The sequence below is a fragment of the Amphiprion ocellaris genome, chromosome 4, assembly GCF_022539595.1.
Source record: "Amphiprion ocellaris isolate individual 3 ecotype Okinawa chromosome 4, ASM2253959v1, whole genome shotgun sequence".
NCBI classification, from domain to species: Eukaryota; Metazoa; Chordata; class Actinopteri; family Pomacentridae; genus Amphiprion; species Amphiprion ocellaris.
The window spans coordinates 36,963,990-36,986,399 of record NC_072769.1 but is presented as its reverse complement, the minus strand read 5'-3'; the positions used below and the strand labels follow the sequence as shown (position 1 = coordinate 36,986,399).

Genomic DNA, 22,410 nt, shown 5'->3' with positions numbered 1-22,410 from the left:
AACAATTCCTAAAGAGACACATAAAAATAAATACTATAAAATAAAACTATTTGGTGTTTTCTCTGTTTTCTCCTTGCACCACTATTCATCTAACAACCCCTCAGTTTTCTATTTCAGGCCCTGATCCAGGGGTTAGGAACCAACCTGACAATTTGATAAATGAACTTATAGTTTCTCCACTTATCTGTCCAAAACAATAGTGAAGCAGGGATAGGTTCACTGTCTTGATCCAAAGAGATCTCTCTCTCTCTCTCTCCCACACATACACAGCATTGATCGATGCAGTGAGGGAACACACAACTCTGTGGTAGCACGACAGCCTCAGTCACCACTTGGCCACTCTACTGTGAAATTACAGTGTGGGCAGGTGGCAGGAGGTAGGATGATAAGGTGATGCTGCACGATGAAGGGGATGATGAATTCTGAGTGGGAGGTAATTATTCCCCGTACTTGTCTTACCTTCTGGTACTCAGAGTCCTCCGGCCTGAAGTCGCTGCTAACCATTTGAAATTCGATGTTGAAATGAGGCAACCGGTGGAGCAGATTGACCCACCAGGGCGGAGAATAGTTCACTACGGCCGCCATCCCGATGCAGCTGCCTGCCGGCTGTCACTTCACTCTCTAACCCGATTCCTCACGCGGACACTGTGGAGAAATTCACAACCACCTGTCACGGCTTTGTCACGCCTGGCGAGCAACTTTTAAAGTCATAATAAATGAAAATTAAGGTACAGCATGCAAAATCCTTGCTGCTAATGTCACCAAAACCTCAAATGCTGCATCCATGACAAACATGCAATGAACAGGTTAATATAATGCAGACAGTCTTAATTCAGCAAATAAAAACACTCATGCACAAAGTATCACACTTGCCAGCTTATGCTCAATAAATGGGATACAATGAATCATTTTTTATGACTTGCATCAATAATAAAACATTTCAGCTGTAAAACACGGGGGTAACCATCCTTCTTCACTATAAACAGGCAGGTCTTTTCTAGACACACCTGGATGGGTGTCTGTGTGTGTAGCTAAAAAGGCAAAAACACTGCAATATGACATACTGCTTGACTTCAGTTTTCGGTGAAAGCTATTCATTAAGAGCTGCGTGATTATTTCGCCATATAAAGGCTGTTTTCCTTTGCAGAGATGCGTTGTGGGTTACTGCCACTAAATGTCCTGCAATGTAATCATGGTAACTGTGGGCACCATGTTAGTGCCATGCAAGAACTACCACCAACGAAGCATTACATGTCTACAGAGGGACTAATTGTTATGAAAGGCAGTTTCAAAGAGGATACTGTAAAAATGCGGTAACACTGTACATGAATCCCTGCATGACAATGGCTGACATGTACCTCGCATCAACCAATTTACGCCCATACTGCAAAACACGGGCTCCGGCAGATAACGGCGTTTGGACGGAGAAATGACCGTTATTTCAAAGCCAAACATACCCACGACTGCTTCTGTTGTGCTGAATTTACGGCACCAACACACTTAGGTCAGCTCGGTCGAGGGTAGCCTTTCATATTAACGACGTATTTATTCCGAGTCAGTAAAATGTTAGCAAACTGGGATTAGCTAGCGTTAACCTGCTTTGTCCGTTAAAACTACCGCAGTCCCACTGAGTCGTCAAGGCAACCGGGAGGAGAACGGGCAGGCTGTGGACATCAAAGCCTTGGTGTCGGGGGTAGGAACCGTGTTACCACCTACCTGGTGAAGCCCAAGCGGATGCAGACTCTGGTTTCGCGTTGTCTTGGGAGTCCGGACCGGCGTATCTTTCACCTATTGTCTTCCCAGATCCGGCGGTGGATTTGAGCACGACAGCCTGCTGCATCAACGCGGCCGTACCGAGCTAGCTGCGACGGCTGCAGTCCCAACCACATTGAAAACAACGGAATCACCGACCCGGTCCGCTCACATCTCACCGCGACGCCTTCCCCGTTTCGGCTACCTTCCCCCCCGACAGCAGCAGCAGCGCGACGGCAGATTAGGGGTTAAGCTCTGTGACCCGCAGCCCAGTATCTATCTCTTTCTGACGGCGCCGTCCGTTGTCCTCCTTTCAGCCGTGACGGTTTGTGCTCGTCGCCGCGGTTCCCACGATGACCGTCGGTTCAGTGCGTTTAGCGCTGCGGAGCTTCAATTGGATGATATTGTTGGAGCGTGAAGAAAACACGGTGTTTAAAAAGCCCTGGAGGACGGGGCTTTGCGGCAGCTCCGGCTCTCTGGATGTGTGTGTGTGTGTGTGTGTGTGTGTGTGTGTGTGTGTGTGTGTGTGTGTGTGTGTGTGTGTGTGTGTGTGTGTGTGTGTGTGTGTGTGAGAGAGGGAGCAAATGCGCAAAAAGGCCTCCCCCTGATGTTGAAATGATGGTAGTACACGTTAGAGTGCACACATTTACTCTCCTCCAGGGCTGAAGATGGTTTAAAAATGACAGCATGCAGTGTTGGAACCAGTATTCAGAGCTTAAAGGAAAAGTATCAACACAGCAATGTAAAAATATGCAACTACAAGTAAATGTCCTGTAAAAAGTATTAACAGCAAAATGTAGTTAAAATGTCCAAGTCCTGGTTTGATTCATCTGACTGACATTATTATTTATAATAGCAATAGATAAGTCAGTTACAATAGTAGCTGCACTTGGAACTAGTTTGTACTATATATATATATATATATATATATATATATATATATATATATATATATATATATATATATATATATATATATATATATATATATATATATATATATATATATATATATATATATATATATATATATATATATATATATATAAAGGGGACCGACACAGTATTAGGCAGGTGGTCATAATGTTATGTGGTATCAGTGTATATACAGGGACAGCAGATAAATCTGAGGGCTGGTCACTTGATTAATGGGAAAGCAGAAAAAACTGAAGTTCTGATACACAAATCAGTTTCTTCGTATATGCTTGCATTATTTTTAATAGTTATTGCATGTGAGCAATAATAGCTTTTCTAACAGCATGTGGACTTGTAAGTTGCAGTAGTTTATGTAGTTTGGTCAAGACATCTGAAATGTGACACCGACTGCACACCGTTTTTAAGATGTCAGAGGCTACAAAGGTTAGAAACCAGTGAACTAATCTCTAACAATGTGTTGTTTTCTAAAAGCTTCTTATATTGGCTATTGTGTAAAATCTTTGTCTTAAAAGTAACTAAAGTTGTCAATACATGCACGGCAGCAGAAAGTACAATATTTACCTCTTAAATGTAGTGGAATGGAAGAATAAAGTAGCACAACGTTAAAATGATAAGTAAAATTGTGCTTGAGTACAGTACTTGAGTAAATGTACAATTACTTTCCACCACTGACAGTGTGTCTATGACTATAGTGAAAGGTAACTAGGTTCATTTAATCACAAAGTTGACCTATTTCCCATCAGCAGCATTTTAAGTGCAGGACTTTTATAGAGAGGGTATTGGTTAAAGCCTGAATACTTCTACCACTCTGATAGAGCTATAATAAAATACTAACACCCAAAAGTACACAAGTATTAACAGTAAACTGTATGTCAGGCATCAAAAATGATCATACTCCATTGTAACTGATTGTTAACACCAACTTCTGTTAGCTGCTGGTTATGTTGGAGCAACTTTGAACTACTTTCACTTTAAGGAAGTTCAATCTAGTTTTTCTAAACTCAGGATCAGTGGGAGAGGAAAAAAAAAGAAAATGTTGTGTCTTCACAACTTTTTTTGTGAAATATTGGATACTTTTTGCAGTCTTAACAGTCAATCTCAGAAGTTTAGAAGGTGAACTCTTTTGGTAGAAGTGCTAATAACTCACAGATATCTAAAATTTAACAAGGGTCAGAAGGGTCACAAGCATAAAAATGTTTGAACCATTCATTTAATCTTCAGTTATGTTTGTTTTATATATGCTATAACCTTAAATCACATGAATAGAGTGGAGTAAAAAGCACAATATTCCCCGTAGGAATGCAGGAGAGGTTGAGTATAGAGCATCATAAAAATGGTAATTATCACAGTAAAGCACAAACTTCTCCAAATTGTAGATACCGTACCTGAGTAAAGACAACAGCTTCACAGCAAGGACCACAGCAAATATTTCAGGTTTCATTATAAAAACAGCATTTTATTGAATGTCTCAAAAATTGAGTTATATACGACGCGGAGAAAACTGCACCCAACCGTTGTTTTTTACCTCCTTAAAGGTCATCATTAGTCTACTTTAAAGCACAAGCATTACTGGCATTAGACATACTCCCTGTGTTTCCTCCACTGCACTGTTTCGTACTGCAGCAGACTGATCTAGAATTTATTCACAGTTTGGCTCAATAGTGCATCAGTTGAGAATCATCCCTCAATCATACCTCAGAATCAGCCATAATTTATTAAGCATACATGATATATCAGTGTGTTACAAATCAGCCATGTCAAGATATGATTCATGAATTATTTTAGCCTGTGAAATCCAGAGACGTTTACAGTGTTGTGGCCCACTGGGGCTGGTCAGGTTAAAACATATTTATTACCCTCAATTTGATGCAGTAGGCACTTTGGCAAAGAAAACAACCACTGAGAATAAATAAGACTAATTAAACAGGGCTATTTGGCTCAAAAATAACAGATTAAAATGAAATGTTCATGAGTGCTTTCCCATCTGCTAACAAAGGTCATCTTATAATCACACGTCAACACAGACACGCTGGCATATTGACATTTTTCTAAGAAATAATGGTCAAAATGAGGGTTCAGGTTCAACTCATCCCCATGTCAAAAAAGATCCAGATTCTTAGAATATTTACGTGATGTAGTGTGGGAAAAGCTCCTACACAGCAAAATGTGTGTGTCTGTCTTTGTACTGAATAATCTCAGAATATCACGGCATTTTCAGTAGAAACTCAAAGTTAATGATTTGGTATGTTCGGTATTTGCAAGCCTCTGAAATACGGGCTTTGAATATAAATTCTTCCTAGCTACACTTTCATACCGTCGCACACACATAAGCTCACACCACCCAGAAGGTCTATAAGATTAAGACTTCTCTGCTTCTCAGAGGATGTGACGGAGACACAATGATGTCGTCAGAGTCGTCAGAATCAACTGCAGCGGCTCCACCAAACTCTGCTGTGGAATGGAGCTCCATCTGGGCTGCAGGAGACATACGGTACATGTATAACTGTGTTCAATCACTCCACTGGAGTAATTTTATTTAGCGCAATTTAACCCCAAAGGGTACCAAAGAAATACACGATGAACACATGAAGACACCCACGCTCACTGAAGATCACTTCAAAAAACCTGCATGTGCTATTAATGATAAACACAGAAGCTGATGTCCTGTTTCTCAAACCTTTTGCAGGAGCCATCTTGGGGCTGTAAGTGCCAGAGACAGGCCAGGGGTCTTCTTGTACATCCTCTTTTTCACCATCATAACTGAGGGATGCAGCATCTTGCCAATAAAACACCGCAGAGACACAAGTCAGTGAAGCACAATTCAGACACACTCTTACAGACGATGCAGTACTTTTAAAAGAAATCATTTAAATAAAGCAGCTTCTTACACTCAGGGTACATTGTATCCTGTAAAGGATAACATGCTATCAGTCAAAATGCAACAAAACTACTGTTATGGACCCCTGTCTTCTTGCAGAAGTTCTCAATATTCTCAGCTGGAAGCTAAGATGGTGCAGTCCAAAGTCTCTCAGTGAAACTCACTACACATTAAATGGAGGGGCAGTCTTTAAAGCATGCAGGGAAAAAAAACGCTGACATCGATGTTCTGCTCTGTGCACCCGTATGCTGTCGACCTGTTTGAAACTGAAGTAATGGGGAAGGCAGTGGAATCTCAGGGTCATGTTGGCCTAAAAAAATCGCAATTTGAAACAACACAATAAGCAAATTGCAAAGGCTACGGTTTAGGACACACATATGTGGTTGTTAAATAACAAGACTGATGGTTGTAATTCAACTTTGTGCAGATTGAAACTTTTTGGGGCTGTTTATGATTACTCACTGATCAATGTATACCAAGTAGTGCAGGCATCGACCCTGTGGTTCAAATGATGTCAGCCTAGTCTCATTATTTACCAGCTACACCTCATACATTAAACTGTTCTGTCAATGGTATTACAAATTCATGCTGTGCTCTACTTTTGCTGATGCTCCATCATGTTTTAAATCTATTACACAGTCCTTACTAAAGTGAAGCTCAAGTTTCTAAAAAAGTATTGAAAAAAATATACTTCAAACCACAATATCTGTCAGAAAACTCACAATTAGATATTGTCCATAAGTCAGTCAGTCTTAGCGGCATCTTTAAATCCATCACTACTCATAGAGGTGTCAGGGGAGAACTGACGGGTGATTCTGAGAGCAAGGCGATGCCACAGTGTTGCATGAATCAATAAGTATTAACCCTGCAGAGACCTGACATGCCAGTTCTGAGGGCACATGGGCATAAGGGCCCTGAGTGGCGAGTTCTGGTTCATTTCCATTTGGGAAACGTTTGCTGCCTGTCATTCTGCTACACCACTATGAAAACAATGCATAAGAAATTAATATTAAGCCTAAACCCTGAATCACATGGAGTGGTTGTAGCAATAAAATGTTTCCTCTCCAAGTTACATGTCTTTCTATGTCTCCACTGTAAAGAGTCCAAGATAATTAACCAAAACACAAAGTCATAATTATATAATATAGCTGAGAGGCAACAAATGCATCTTTCCTATTTATGAGTGGACACATTGAAATAAGAGCTGAGGCAAGTAGCATGAAAAACTTTGTTTTCGCTTTGTTCTGTGTGTTAAAGAATTGCTTGAACCTCACCTGTTCTGCCGTGTGTGTGTGCTAAGCGAGCTCTTCTTGATGCCAGCGTGGGCAAATTGTTTTCCATCGAAGAAGGCACAGAGAACCCTGAGCTAATGCACAAACACACACATATAATTCTGCAAAATGTCCTCTATTTTGACTGCATCTGTTTTTGTCTGAACTTCTGTGTATAAATGAGTCACCTCTCTATTGAGAGACTACAACGAGCCAGATGTCCCCTGAATGCAGCCTGTATCATCGTCAAGGCGACCACATCCAGCTCTCCGCCAACGGAGGAAGCTACATCACTGCGACTTGATGAGTCTACAGCCTGAAAACAGGAGATGAAGAAGAGGCAGAGAAGGAGGGAGTGGAGGAAGGATGAAGGTGGTTCAGTGGGTGAGATTGAAACAAAACAACACGTGGCAACGCAGAGAGAGATTACAGTTGACTCACTGAAATTGCATTTTAGAGCCATCTAATGGTTATTTGAGTAAGCTGCATCTCTGGTTCATTTCATGACAAGACTGCCACGATTTAAACTATGTTTCCACGTCTTTTAGTTTTTTTGCAGGGCTTCAGAAGACAAGTTTCGGTAAGAAAAACCTTTGTAAAATTGCTGACAATGGTCTAGCATTATAAAACACAAACTGGCATATTGTAAAAATGAATCTAGAATCACATACTGGAAAAATTCTGAAGAATAGTTTAAATTTCCACCAACTGCAGTAAGTATATTGTGCATTACAGTGGCCAGTAATGTGGTCTTAAACGAGCCTGTGATAATGATACTTGAATATGACAGTTCTGAGGTGTACTTTACAGATATAGACTGATTAGAGTGTGTGGGTAAAACCTTATTTTGCATGTCTTTGAGCTGTGACTCTCTGAGGAGATGGCCTCTTAACGCCGACTGCAACATCACAACGTCCTAAAGAAAGAATGAAGACAGTTGGAAAAAAGTAAAAATCTGGGACAGAGTGTCTGGACATTTTTTATATAATATTGCTCTGACACATCAATAGTTTCCTTTACATAACTCGTGCATGTTACATACCCTGTTCCTGTGCTGCCTCCAGTTTTTCTGAATGACCAATGCTGCTTTCTCTCTTTCTTTCATCTCAGCTTCAGTACATAATTCATCTCCTTCTGCCTCCTTCTCTTTACATCTAGTGTCTCTCTCCTCTCCCTCCTCCAAACCTGCTCTGCCCTGAGTGTCCTCCTGACTCTCTTTGTTTGACGTTGTGGGTGAAAGAGAGGAGGAGAGCTCAGCCTGGGCAGATTTGCTCCTATTCTCCTCCAGTGTTCGGATTCTCGCCCACAACTGTCCCAACTCCTGTCTGGGAAACACAAACACAAACACACACAAAAGCAATATATAAATAGTATGTTTTGATATGTTTTTGAGAGAGGACCTATTTTGTCACCTAAACATGGGGGTCAAATTTAATTTTTGGCAACTGCAACATGTTAGCAAGCACATATTATGTGTTCATCAGACTTCTGCACCAGAAATTTCATATTGCATTAGATAGTCATTGCATGTGAGCAACAGTGGACTCTAAGGAAGTTATAGTAGTTCATGTGGGTTAAACAAACTGCTGAAGTGAATCTTTCCTGGTGCTGTGCTAAGAGTCAGAGTTAGTCAGTAAAAATGAGCTTCATGTATATAAATAAAACCTTCTTTAAATGTGTTTTTACTTACATGACTGAATACACAGTCATTCAAACTGTGATGTATTTCGCCATTATTTATACAAAGACAACTAATGGCAAAATTAAACATTTTACCTAAAAAAATACATACAGATTAAATGACTGGGCATGTTGAATATAATATGTATCATGTTGTCGAATCAAGACATAAAACAAGTAAAAACATACTTGTGCTGTTGTCTCTCATTGTCAATTAGATCTTTCTGTTGAGCTTTCCATCGTTCGGTCTCTTTCTCCAGTTCTTCTCTTTCTGTACTCAGCTGTTTCAGTTCATCACTGAAAATAACAACAAAAGACAGACTGTTTCAAGAACAAAACTCAGTGGCTTTATGCTTAACGCTGCTCTTACTAATGTACAAAATAATGTGGTGCAGCTCCGTTCACAGTCCAGTACAATTGTTTTCTCCCTTAGGTTTGTGTCATTAATTTAGAGAATTTACATTAATTATGGTTTGCCAAGATAGATGCACTTAAAACATCTTGAGTGCTCTCTGGATGCTGCTCACTCACTCTTTCCTTGACAGCGTCTCTTGAAGCTCCGCCCTCTCCTTCTCCAGTTGGTTAAGGGGTTCCCTCAGATCAGAAACCTCTTCCTCTTCCTCAGTGACTGTTCCCACAGAGACCACTGCCTCTGTTGCTATGGCAAACCCTGGAATCTCAGCCAGCGTGGCCTGGACCTCCTGATCCAATCGGCTGCTGCTCTTCGCTGACTGGGCGTGTCTTCTGCTCTCCTCCAGCCTCTGATAGGAGGAGAGAAGAGTCCGTCTGTGATGAAGCTTCTAAACAGACAATCTGACACAGACGACTGCACGTGTTTGAACAACTGGTGAAAGTTTCCTCTCACCTTCTCCACCTCCAACAGCCTTCTCAACAGTCTCTGTTTACTCCACTCTCTGTAACCTAGGAGACATAATCACACTCAGACACAATTCTTTCATTGGCATTAGAGTACAGAAGATAACACTGCACCATTGTTACAATAGATACTTGTGTTTACAGGACTTTACTCAATCTGTGGCTTTAATTTATGGAACTGTTTCATTACAGACTTTTTAAATCATGTACCACTAATCCAGTCCCACCAAGAACTGGAAATATTTCAGGGTATATTTGGCCACAAATGAAAAGGTGACAAGGATTAATTAAGAAGTGATGAATACTTGATACTACAGTGTTAGAAGAAGGGATTGACGCGGTTACAGGGATTAGAGAGGCAATTCATTCTAATTAACTGAGTAGTTAGTCCATCTCTAATATCGTAAGGAGATCATGATTTTTTTCCAGATTTTAAAACCCAATTTTTCATTGCTGCATGAAATTGATATGTTAGTTCTTTCTCCACTTTACAATACTTTAATGTTAGTCTGATTCCCAATACAGTTGCATTTATTTTGCAGAAAAAAAGAGAGAGAAACAATCAGTGGGTAAAAAAATATATATATTATTTGAGAAGTGATTCTAGCTTATGAAGTTGTTCATCCATTAAAATATTATTTATTAATTTATTAAAGTAGTAAAAGTGGTCATGTTTAGAAAAAAAATAAGACCTGAGGAAAGGAATCATGTTGGTTCTATTAGCACCATGACTGCAATGTGGCGATATGTGACTTAAAACCTTTAATTCCTCCAGTAGGACTGTCAGTGTTGAGTTCTTCTCTGAGCACCACATTCTCCTGCTGAAGCTGCTTCAGGTTCTCAGACAGACGATGAACTGTGGAGCTTAAAGCTTTCTGCTGCCTCTGTGAGCATTTGCTCTCTGCTCGACTACTGCAGACAGATACAGAGAGGGAAAGGATGACTGAATGCAGGGATTTTTTTAACATTCAGCACAAATCTTGCAACCCTTTCCTTTGACCATTATACATTCATGCCACTGTTCAAAGTATTTGAAAAGTGGCACAATTTTTGTAGTTTTGTTTCTGTACACCACCACAATAGATTTGAAATAAAGCGATGGAGATGTGATTGAAGTGTGTACTCTCAGCTTTAAATCACGAGTTTAGCAAAAGTTTTGTATTGATCATTTAGGAATTACAGTCCCTCTATTCTCACAGGGAAAATACACAACTAGGATAATTAAAAATAGAGGGGTAATTTTTAACACTTACATGCAAATCTAATGTAGTCAATGCCTGCCTGAAGTTTGGAACTTGGGGACTTCACTATATGTAGTGATTCCTCCCTTGGGATGCTTTCCCTGCCTGCTGCTGCAGCTGCTGCTTGTTTGTGGGTGTTTCAGTCTTGGTTGGACTGAGGTCAGTTGACTGACTCAGTCATTTAAGAACATTTCTTCACCTTAAGATGCTCTTATGTTGCCTCTCACTATTATCCATCTGTACTGTGAAGTGCTGTTCTATCAGTTTTGCAGAAAATTACTGAATCTGAACAGAAAGCAGAATTCTACACACTTCAAAATTCATCCTGCTAATTCTATCAGCAGTCACGTTTTCAATAACGTCTGATGATCCAGTGGTATTGACAACTACACATGATTATGTAACATCGCCTCCACCATGTTTTATAGCATCATGAGCCCTTGCTTTATGTCTAAATACTCCTCCCATCATTCTGACACAGATTCATCTGACTTTCATCTGTCCAAAGAATCTTTCTGTTTGTTCCAGAATTGGGCTGGACTTTTTAGATGTGTTATATTCAAGTCTAATGTGGCCCTTTTGTTCTTGCGTATTACCTGAGGTTTGCATCTTAAAGTAAACCTCTGTATTCATATCTACAAATTAATTTCTTGGATGCACTCTTTGCTACAATACTCCTAACTCATTGAGAGTGTTCTGGATTTGGCTCAGTGTTGTTAACAGGCTTTGCTTCACCAAGAAAAGAATTCTGTGGTCATCATATTCAGCTGTCTTCCAGGCCTTTCAGTCTTTCTTAGTTTGCAGTGCATTCCTTCTGTTCAAGAATGTCAGAACCCATTGATCTGGACAGTGCTAAAGTTTCCACTATCTCTCTGAGAGGTCTGTTTTGTTTTTTCAGCCTCGTTCACTTGCATCAACACCTCTTTGAACCACAACCCGTCAGCAGCTACCAAATTATATTTTAGCTGTCCATTTACCTTTGAGCCTGTGAAAATAGAGGGACTACTGATGTACAAAAATGGCTGCAATACCTGAAAGGTTAATGCAATATTACAACCCTTTAATAAAAGCTGCATATACATCTCAATCACATCTAGATTGCTTTAAAAAAAATCCATTGTGGAGTTAAAATTACAAAAGTTAAGTCACTATCAAAATACAGACAGACCCCAGTGCATGGCTGTGGGCAAACTTCACTTTAATATTTCAGATTACACACACCAGAATGTAACCTTAAAGGACGTTTCCTGAACAGTTAACGAATCTAAGATAGAGACCCCTGATCACATCCACATCAAAGTCATGATAGCATTCATACCTTTTTTCTGCAGCTTCTAGAAGAATTCTCAGTCTCTGGATCTGAAGGATGAAGCAAACAAACAAAAATTAAAAGTTGCTTTTTCCACATCTGAGCTCACAATCTGCAACCAAACCAGATGTGATGATAATACCGTCTGTCACAGCAGCAGTGACTCAGACCAGTCTAAGAACACTTTCTGTGTAAGCTTTATTCTCTTATTTCTTTGATGATTGGTGAAGGTTACTGCAGGTTTAATTTCGCTTTTAGGTGAAAAAAAGAAGAAAAAAATTACATTTTGTATCTAGAGACATTGATTTTACCTCTTCAAAGTAGGTTTCTACTGTGACCTTCAGTTCCTCCAGGTTGGTGGTCCTCAGATCACTTTGTAGTTTGCTGAAAAAAGAGAATAACCTGAACTTTGTACAGCTCTACACATAAGCCAAAAGGACTTACAGAGAGCAGAATAATGCTTTACCTTAGAGCGTTTTCTTTCTCTCTACACTGCTGCTCCAACTTTAGGATTCTCTGTTTCAGCCCATTGAGAACCTTGATAGACAGAATCCTTTATTAAGCTTGATAGCTATGCATTCTCTAATTTTATCTGGTATGTGACCAACACAATGGACATACTCACCACACTCCCTTCTCTTTTCTTATCCACCAAACTGCGAGCATATTCAGATCCCTGTCGAAAAAAAAGAAGCATCTAGTTTTTACAAAAGCCATAATCAGAATCAAAAATCGGAAGGTGTTCTGTGATCAACCTTAGTGGGATCCAACAGTTCTTCTATCTGTTTTTCTCTTTTAGCATTGTCCTCCTCAAGGCGCCGAAGTTTGGCTTTCATTTGCTGGTTATCAGACTTCTGTGCCTGAAGATTCTATAGAGAACAGCAGAAGTGACTAATCAATTCCTATCCTTCTACCATCTCTTCCCCAGCTAAGAAACACACCCACACCAGGACATGTTATGTCAAAGAAAACAAGACTCATCAGACCAGGACACCTTCCCCTATTGCTCCATGGTACAGCTGTGATGCTCACTGTAGGAACTTTCCGTGGTAGACAAGGGTCAGCTTTAACACTCGATGCAGCTGCATATGCATCAGGATGTGACACAATGTGTATTCTGACAAATTTCTACCATAGCTAGCATTATGTTATCCGCCATTTATGCTACAGTAGCTCTTTTGTGAGATCAGACAATAAGGGTCTTAGGTGTTTTTGATCCTGTCACCGGTTCACCAGTTATCTTTCGTTAAAGCACTTTGGTAGGCACTAACCATCGCCTATCAGGAAGACCTCACAACACATTTTGGAGATGCTCTGATCAAGTGATCTAGCCTTTACAATTTGGCCCTTTAGTCTGATCCCTTTGGCCTTACTGCCCATTTTTACCTCTACCATCTCATCTACTTTAAAAACTGACTGCCGTGCCACTGTAATGAAATGATCTATTTCATTGCTCTTCACTTCATCTGTCAGTGGTTTTAATGTTCTGGTTGATCAGTGCAGAAAGTAAATAAAGAGTGCAGCTAGTAATGCTAAAAAGAAAAACATCTTTTCTCTTTTGCCATGGAACAAAATTCTAAATTACAGAACCCCACACTGGTACTGATCAAGGCCATTTCAGCAGACAACAGACACACATGTCATGTTACTACGACACTTAATCCCACTTTGCTATTATTGACATCAGGCTCCCGCACAGTGAGTTTTCTAGCTGTTTTTTTCTTCTTAAATCAAGCTGATTATACAACTTCACTTGTGTCACTTTTTACCTTCTTGAGGCGAATGATCTCGTCATACATGTCCTCCTTGTCTCTGCAGTCACTTGTGCCTAACGTGAAACCTGCAAAGCACACAGAGCAACATGGAGATAGATCCTAATTAAATGAAGGCACTCACATTCTCACCTGGGGGTTATGAAAACAACTGATTGTGCTGATGTCATGTCACACTCCCTCACATCCAGTCCTTCATCTTTCTGCTACCATCTCCTGTTCTCAGCAAATTGGTGTTTAGCACAAAGTCTGACCTTCAGCTTTTTCTCTCTCCACTGTTCTTCACTCAGTTTGCCATTCCGACACACCTACACATTCTCTCACCATTGGAGGCTGAGTGGAGATGTTTGTATTTCTTCATGCTCAAGGACTGTTTAAGAAGCTCAGATGCGACATCACATTCTGATCTCAGCATCTGGGACACATCTGGAAAAGAGTTAGACAGACAGGCTTAATGAAATAAAGAAAATAAAGTCTATTTATGTGTGAGTTTATTACTTAAATGACCATCTATCTATCTATCTATCTAGATTATAGTATTTAAAATTGTTCGTAATCACAAGATCTTTCTTTCTATTGTCTGGGTGTTTTTGCCCAAAAGAGGATAAAAAAGGAGTATTGAAATGAACCAGATATGCTCCGACACAAGTCAATACTCCATCTGACTCATGCTTTTAACACCTTTTGAGAACACACTGTTGTAGCAATGACTGCTGCACAAATAATGGATTTAAATCAAGATCACAGTTTGAAAAAATCAAATGGAGCAAATTACAATGGCTGCAATTTAGAATATATGGTATGCAGCACTACTAAGCCAGGGTTTAAACTGTAATGCCACTCGTTTTACAAAGTCATGCCATTATCCTTGTGTGACAGTCATGCAAAGCCATCAGAAGAGACCCAAGGCATTTTTCACATAAACACCAACCAACATCAAACACACATTTGTGGTGCATCTGTTAAGCCAGAAACAACATTGGGCAGTTTTAGGCCTAAAGAAAATCATTACTTTGGTGGTTTGGGAGTATTTCACATTTTAAAAGACAGATGTGCAACAAAAGGAGGTATTGTGGAAGACCCGTTGTCACCACATCTCAGGGACTGCAAATGATCAGCACTTGAAGAAGCACCACAGGCAGCTTTATGACAAATGTATGGTCAAAAAGTCAAATGAAAGTAGAGACGATCTAGACCAGTTCATGAAACAAAGTACTATTTCAGCATTTTATGCGTCTGTTACTCCATATGAAAATGGTTCATGAAGAGGCTGTAAGGTAGCACACGCCATAATGGACAACCTGGCTGAAGACATGGTGCTGATCAACACTGTGGCTAAAGGGGGATTTCAAAATCTGTGTGAATGCTGAATAAATGTAGTTCCTTCCGACATATACTTCAGTCAAGTTGCCCTGCGTGAACTGCATTTACAATGTAGTAAAAAAGTTGCGAGAGAGCTGCAAAACGTGGAGTATTAGCAGTTATATTTTGATGGTTTCTCCTGTAGTAACGCTCTATCACATATTAATTCTGATACAGTGGAAGTACAGAGCTGAAGACTGACTTTTAGAAAAACATGTCACAAAATAAATATCAATACCTGACAGAAAACTAGATATTTTCCCAAAGCCAAGTCAGTATTATGCATTTAACTTCACAAAAGATGAAGCAATGATGCTCTGTTTTAGCTCTTTCTTTTACTTTTGCAGCCTGCTATAGTACGCCCCATTTCCAGCAGCAGGCAGCTGTTCTCAAAGACAAAAAAAAAAGATAAACCTGCTGACTGTGCGCACTCCCTCCTGTGGAGAAACAACGTCCACATAGCTAAAGTTGTGTTTTCACGGTGCCTACTACCATGGCCGTTGCTGAGGGATGTGAGGCGAGCTGAGCCAGTCTCCCCAGGAGTGTCCCCTCTGCTGTCCCCCAGGGAGGCCCTTGGGAGTCTCCAGGCTCCCATTGCTGCTCTCCTGGGGTTCACATTCAGACTGGAGCGGTATGGAGACCCTGCACACATATAAATAAATATGAATTTGTAAAGCGGATTTTCTTACAGTTTCTGTCAATATTTCCTACAGAGCAGCTGAGCCGGACTTACTTGGAGAAGGAGAGGGTTTGCCAGAAGATTTTTTCCTCCTTGTTGTCTGACGGTGGACAAACATAAAGTGGTAAAGCAGAAGGTGTAATTTTGTACCCCCATAAGGAGGTTTTTAGCCAGAGTCGAAGAAAAAGACAATTTTCTCATCTGTTTAATTAACTGGGGGTTAATTTACTCAAACATAATGGACATTTGCATTGCACATAATGGTCAGAAGTCAGAGGAACATGCATACATTTCTGTCAGATAAGGTCACAGATTCATCGATAAATCAGGAAATAAAGGCAGGCAGACACACACACACACACACACACACACACACACACACACACACACACACACACACACACACACACACACACACATACAGGTATTTTACCTTTTCTGAAATATCAGCAGGGAGAGAGAAGCCATCCTCAACCTAAGTTGGACAGAGGAATAAAGATGCTGTCAAGAACATAAGGAGATGAACAATCAGCAATAATAAAAAACTGGTTTGTGTGAATCATACGGGGATCATGACTCCCGAGGGTGCCCAATATAAGGTATGTTTTATCCTCTGTTTATTCAGTTTCCTTGTGAAATGCTTCAAATGAGAGGATTGGTAGAAAAACAAGACAGGTTTGGTTGAAACGCCCTTAACCCTAGTATCACAAGCAGAAATCACTTTCGTAAAGGGAAAAGTGTTGGGAGCAGCTGATGTAAACTATTATCTTTGGTGTACTGTACAAATACTACAACTTTATAATCTTTAAGTAAAAATTTAACGCTTAAAAATGCAACTAATCCCCAGATTCGGGGACTAAACAGTTGTATTGTTGACCTGAGGCGAAGCACCCACCAGCTCCTCACAGTCTTCATCTGTCTGAACATCACTCGCCTCCAGAGACATCTTAGCAGTTGCACTGAACATAGCTGCTTAAGCAAATGTTACGTGAAGTTGGAAAAGTTGACTTTTTCCGTGTGTGATCCTCTCATTGTTTCCAGGTCAAAAAAGCTCACTTCAGGTTGTTCCTCTTGCTAGTAGTAAAAACACGGGTCAACAAAAGAGACGTTAGCTTTGCGACAACTCGGAATTCTCGTCCGGAACAACAAACATTTTCCGGTTAAGAAGCCCTTCATGCGGTGACATGGCCTGTCAGGAACCATGGCTCGCTGAAATCCCTTATAAAGCTGTCGTCTTTCCGTGCAGAGGTTACTGTTTTCTTATCACTGTTGCGGACTGAGTCGTCTAGCAACCAGGCAGCTGTTAATGAGCTGCGTTAAGCTAGCTAGAAAAAGCCACAGCCACGCCGGAAGTTATATTACCGTGCCTTCAAAATATAATCTGAACAAAGGCAAACTCATATCAAACGAGGATTTCCTCAACATATCGTAGTTTAATACTCTCCCCTCATTAAGAGTATTTTAAAATAGTGATAAGTATACCCCAGATATTAACAATTTGGTAAATGGGTTTAATAAGAAGTTTATTTTGAAAATCCAAGCAGGTTGTCCAGGTCTAGCTTTGTTCAGCTTTAGAGAGCTAATATCCACACCACAGCCCCACAGCACACAGAACTCGTAGTTCTCTGACTCTCCATTACTTTAGTGGTGCTAAAAGGAGGGTGTCAAAGTGTTTTCCTCCAAAAGGATGACAAAATGGGGAAATAAAGGAGACTTTTAGTTGTGATCCGGTGATCCCTGCTCAGCTTGTTATCTTCTGATCACAGAAAATCATAATTGTATCCCATACAAAAAAATGATTTTTTTTAGTAGCATTTTGTCCAACTATTCATATTCAGGTGAATGCTCTGTGTTTTTTGACCTTTTTTCCCACAGGACATCATTTACATGCTGTTTTTCCCTCTTGCATGTTTTTTCCCCATCACCCCATCTTCTTTTGCTCAGTTTAAGCGCTTCAAAGTACTTGTACTTTATTTCCACTTCGCACTAAAGTATACTTCGGTTTCACCACATCTCAGAGAGAAACACTGTATTTTATATTTCACTGCATTTGGTTTACATCTTTAGTTACTTTTAAGATGAAGAGTTTAAATAATAATGTAACAAGCTTTAAAAATATAATACATTGTAAAAGAATAAATCAATGCTTTTTTTTTACACTTCTAAGATCTTAATAGATTAAGCACCAAAATCCACAATTAAAGCTTAGAGGGGAAAACTGATTTGTGTATCAGAACCTCATATTTTCTTCTTTCCCATTAATCATCTCACTGGTCCTCTTATGTATCTGCTGTTCTTGTATATATAACTGTGTCGGTTCAAACCGGCTATACTTACAGCAGCTACAACAGTACCATGATACTGACACACTATGAATAATTTATTAATGTCTTATATAAATGTCAGTCAGAGAGACTAAATGAGTATTTTTACTTTAATATTTCTCTACATTTTGCTGCTAATATTTAGATATTTGTAGGATTTTTCATTCACATATTTTACATGTAGGGCTGCACAGTGGCGTAGTGGTTAGCACTTTCGCCTTGCAGCAAGAAGGTCCCTGGTTCGCGTCCCGGCTTTCCCGGGATCTTTCTGCATGGAGTTTGCATGTTCTCCCTGTGCATGCATGGGTTTTCTCCAGGTACTCCGGCTTCCTCCCACAGTCCAAAAATATGCTGAGGTTAATTGATCATTCTAAATTGCCCGTAGGTGTGAATGTGAGAGTGCTTGTTTGTCTTTGTATGTGACCCTGTGACAGACTGGTGACCTGTCTAGGGTGTCCCCTGCCTTCGCCTGAGTCAGCTGGGATAGGCTCCAGCCCCCCCCCCGCGACCCTAGTGAGGATTAAGCGGTGTATAGATAATGGATGGATGGATATTTTACATGTAATAAAATATTTTTATATTGCTGCATTGGTTTTACAGTTTGGTGTGATTATTAACAAGTATCGCTCTTTACAGCTGACTGTAGGGCAAATTGCCCCTTGGGGATATTAAAGATTACCTTGACCTTGACCCTTGGTACTTTTTCTAAAGAAAAAGATCTGAATATTTCTTCCACCACTGACTCAACATATCTCATAACTACCTGCACGCTGGCATCATTTTGATCAGTCTATTGGTGTCTAGCAACATGCATTATGTTTTATTTAAACCTGGTTTTACCTAAAAAGTATGGAGGACTAAAAGTGCCAAAATTAAATAAATAAATACATCATTAAATAATTAATTAAATATGTCATTAATTAATTAAAATTGAAATCAAATATGTCATTGATTAGTTAAAATTGGAATTAAATTCATAAATGTGTTATTAAATGTGTAATTAATTCATTAAAATACCAATTCATTTTAAGTAAAAAACATATATTATTATTTCACTATTTAATTAATTATTTCGTGGTCGCTGTGTTGCAGTGGCTCATGAATTTATTTTATCTGCCAACCTCACCCGTCAAAGTCGGTGGGCGGGGTTAACGTGAATCTAGTCTAATCCACTGCTTTGGTCTGCCTTGAAAACGGAAGTAGAAGAAGAAGTCTTTCTAAACATGGCGGCTGTGTTGATGGAGGATCGCTGTGAACTTTCTAGAGAGTTGTGAGAGATCTTTTAGACCTTGCAGAGTATGTGGAAGCAGGACCTGCGGACCCCGAGCATGTAGCGTGTAAAGCAGAGGAATTTATTGACGTTGTTGGGAGTTATTTCCGCACTTTCCGACCAAGATGTTGACTGTAGAGTGACTGCAAATTTAGAAGAAGTACTCCGCCGCTTTTCTGGTACCAGGGCACAACAGGAGCACACACGGGGACCAGGCGTTTGGCATACCGAGGGAAGTTCTGGAACATCACGTTCTTTGTGGATTACCAGCCTGTCAAATTGTAGCGATGCTCGGAGTGTCGAGGGCTTTTCCTTTAGGACCTACTCGGCGCGGCTCGGCTCGTCTCGTCTTTGCTTGAGTATCCAAACCAACGTAGAGGTGAATAGCGCCACCCAGTGTATCGGAATGTGTTCACAAGCTCTGCATCAATCCATTATCTGGAATCGATTTGCCTTGACTTGATGTGCAGGGTAACCAATCAGGTGTTAGGATCCGCCCACCGACTTTGATGGGTGAGGTTGACAGATAAAATAAATTCATGATCCACTGCAACACAAGGACCATGAAATAATTAATTAAATAGTGAAATAATAATATATGTTTTTTACTTAAAATGAATTGGTATTTTAATGAACTAATGACATATTTAATAACACATTTATGTATTTAATTCCAATTTTAATTAATTAATGACATATTTGATTTCAATTTAAATTAATTAATGACATATTTAATTAATGATTTAATTTTGTATTTATTTAATAACACATTTAAGTATTTAATTCCAATTTTAATTAATTAATGACATATTTGATTTCAATTTTAATTAATTAATGACATATTTAATTAATTAATTAATGTATTTATTTATTTATTTATTTAATTTTGGCACTTTTAGTCCTCCATAAAAAAGATGCCACTGGTGAGGTCTGTAATGCTGAGTGAACTGGGGCTCAATCAGAACATGTGGATTCATAGAAAAACAAGTTAAAATCTTCAACTCGTGTATTCACGCTGCCCACCGGTGCTTTTGCATTGGTCCTCACACTCTCCTCTTCCCTGCAAACGCTGGAGGTGGCCTCTTCTTACTGTATCAGATTCTCATTCACAGTGTTTGTACAGGTGGTCGACCCCCAGAGGCACACAGCCAGGCAGAGCAGCATACTTTTTCTCAGGGCAAACAAACTCATTGCAAATTTACATCTGTCAGTTTCCTGACAAAAGAGAATTAAGAGGCACACTTAACCCTCGTGTCGTCCTGCGGGTCAAAATTGACCCGGTTTAAAGTTTAAAAATGTGGGAAAAAATAATTTTTCACAGTGAAACTTCTGATGTCCACATTTTCAACATTTTTGGAAAATCTTTGAACATTTTTTGGTGGAAAAAAGAAATGTTAAAAATGTTTCTTTAAGAACATTCACATAAAAATCAACCAAAATCCAGCGAAATTCACTGGATTTTGGTTGATTTTTATGTGAATGTTCTTAAAGGAAATGTTAGAAGTTTTACTGATATATATGTAATCACTTTAGATATTTTTAGTATTTTTTGGAAGATTTTTACTCATTTTTTGAAAATATTTACAAGAATTTTCTTGCCAAATTTGGGGGATTTTTAAAAATAAAACTTTTAAGGGAAACTTTTAAGGGATTATTGGAGTTTTCTTCCTGAAAGTTTTGCACATTTTCAGAAATTTGGGGAATTTTTTGCTGAATTTTTGGATTTTTTTCAGACAAGGAAACAATATTTTTTGGTGCCCGTAAATGAGGACAACAGGAGGGTTAATGATGTAACTGTAGTGTTTCTATTTATTAGACAAAGGCATTAATAGTCAAACCTATCACCTATTTTGACCATACCCACAAATTTGATGAATATCAGAATAAAAATGAGTGTATCACACCACTATTATACTAAAACAACTTTCATTTTTTATGCACGCTATAGTTGTCATTGCTGTCTAACGGTCGAAAAATCAAGCTGCATCTTCTTTAGGTCGACACCTGCTCAAGAACAACCACATCAGTTGTGTGAGTGAGCAAATAACACTCCAATCAATGCTTGTGTCGCTGCAAAATCAGCACCTAATTATGTTGAAAATGTGCTGTGCAGTGTGCAGTTTTCAATTGTATTTGAGTTGTGGTTTCTGCATAAGTGTGACTTTTAAATTTAAGCAAACAGAAGTCCTTTAGGAATGTTTTCACTGGTCTCCTCAAACAATCATCAACAAGATCAAACCTTCTTCCAGGCGCTCATCTGCACAATGGTAAATTTCTCTTTTTATCCTAATAATCTCAGTGCATGGAAGGAAACTTTTCTGTGTTGCCAGTGGTGTAAAATAATGTATGCAGAAGCAGCTTTCTGCCATCCAGTGCATGTCAAAGTGGAAGTGCATGTGTTTCTGAATCTGCAAATGCTGAAATTATAACCAAAGTAAGGACATTTAAAGACAAAGGTGTGAGAAATAACATTAAAGTTTCACAGTTTAACACAGACCTTTTTCATGGCATACGTTCTGAGATGTCATAGCAGGTAAAGCGGAGGTGTATTAATGATGGCATTATTTTACTTAGGGGAGGTCCAGTTATTTAGCATGCTGGTTTACTATCACAAAGTTACACATAGCGTTAATGGGACTGAATTATCACTAGCATTATGCATTGCATCTTTGCTTTTCCTACCGTTATGAGTTAAAATGTGTGCAAGAAAAGGCCTAAAGTGTGTTGAATCTCACAGCTAATACTGTTATAGCTATATACTATTATTAACTGCTGCAGAGACCTTTTGTATTTAGTTTTCAAACGTATTTGTACATGATTTTTGAACTGCAAATACGTATGTTTAATTATATCCAGAGGAAGTTGAGTTGTACTTTGTTAATTCCTGTGGGGAACTTTCTCCTTACCACCCATCCTAAAACACAGGCATGGAGGAGGCAGCATCAGTAGACAATCTAATGTCCAACACTAGTGCTTTGGTCAAGTACCGTGGCAAAATATTGCCCTCATCCCGCTGAGAAAAACACCCAAAGCCTCTTAAAGTGGAGATGGGGTTATTGT

General features: G+C 39.4%; 2 protein-coding genes across 2 annotated transcripts in view; both read right to left on the bottom strand.

Moving 5' to 3' along the window:
• ttyh3b (tweety family member 3b) overlaps positions 1-2,258 on the bottom strand; it is a 32,354-nt gene extending 30,096 nt beyond the window's left edge. Inside the window, exons 1-2 of the mRNA XM_055009905.1 lie at positions 1,717-2,258; positions 460-645 (exon numbers count right to left, since the gene is read on the bottom strand). Coding sequence (XP_054865880.1) covers positions 460-585 — 126 coding nt within the window. The 5' untranslated portion in view covers positions 586-645; positions 1,717-2,258. The remainder of the gene's footprint in view (positions 1-459; positions 646-1,716) is intronic.
• A 1,858-nt stretch (positions 2,259-4,116) lies between these two features.
• iqce (IQ motif containing E) lies at positions 4,117-17,062 on the bottom strand. Its single transcript, XM_023266786.3, has 21 exons — positions 16,652-17,062; positions 16,190-16,231; positions 15,811-15,856; positions 15,570-15,719; positions 14,040-14,141; positions 13,713-13,783; positions 12,699-12,812; positions 12,569-12,619; positions 12,410-12,480; positions 12,255-12,327; positions 11,953-11,993; positions 10,154-10,305; positions 9,383-9,438; positions 9,049-9,278; positions 8,707-8,814; positions 7,880-8,162; positions 7,679-7,753; positions 7,026-7,153; positions 6,841-6,932; positions 5,366-5,464; positions 4,117-5,163 (listed from the first exon to the last, which is right to left on the bottom strand). Exons 1-21 carry the CDS (start codon positions 16,721-16,723, stop codon positions 5,039-5,041), a joined length of 2,181 nt encoding a protein of 726 aa, XP_023122554.2. The 5' UTR covers positions 16,724-17,062; the 3' UTR covers positions 4,117-5,038.
• Between the last annotated feature and the right edge of the window lie 5,348 nt (positions 17,063-22,410).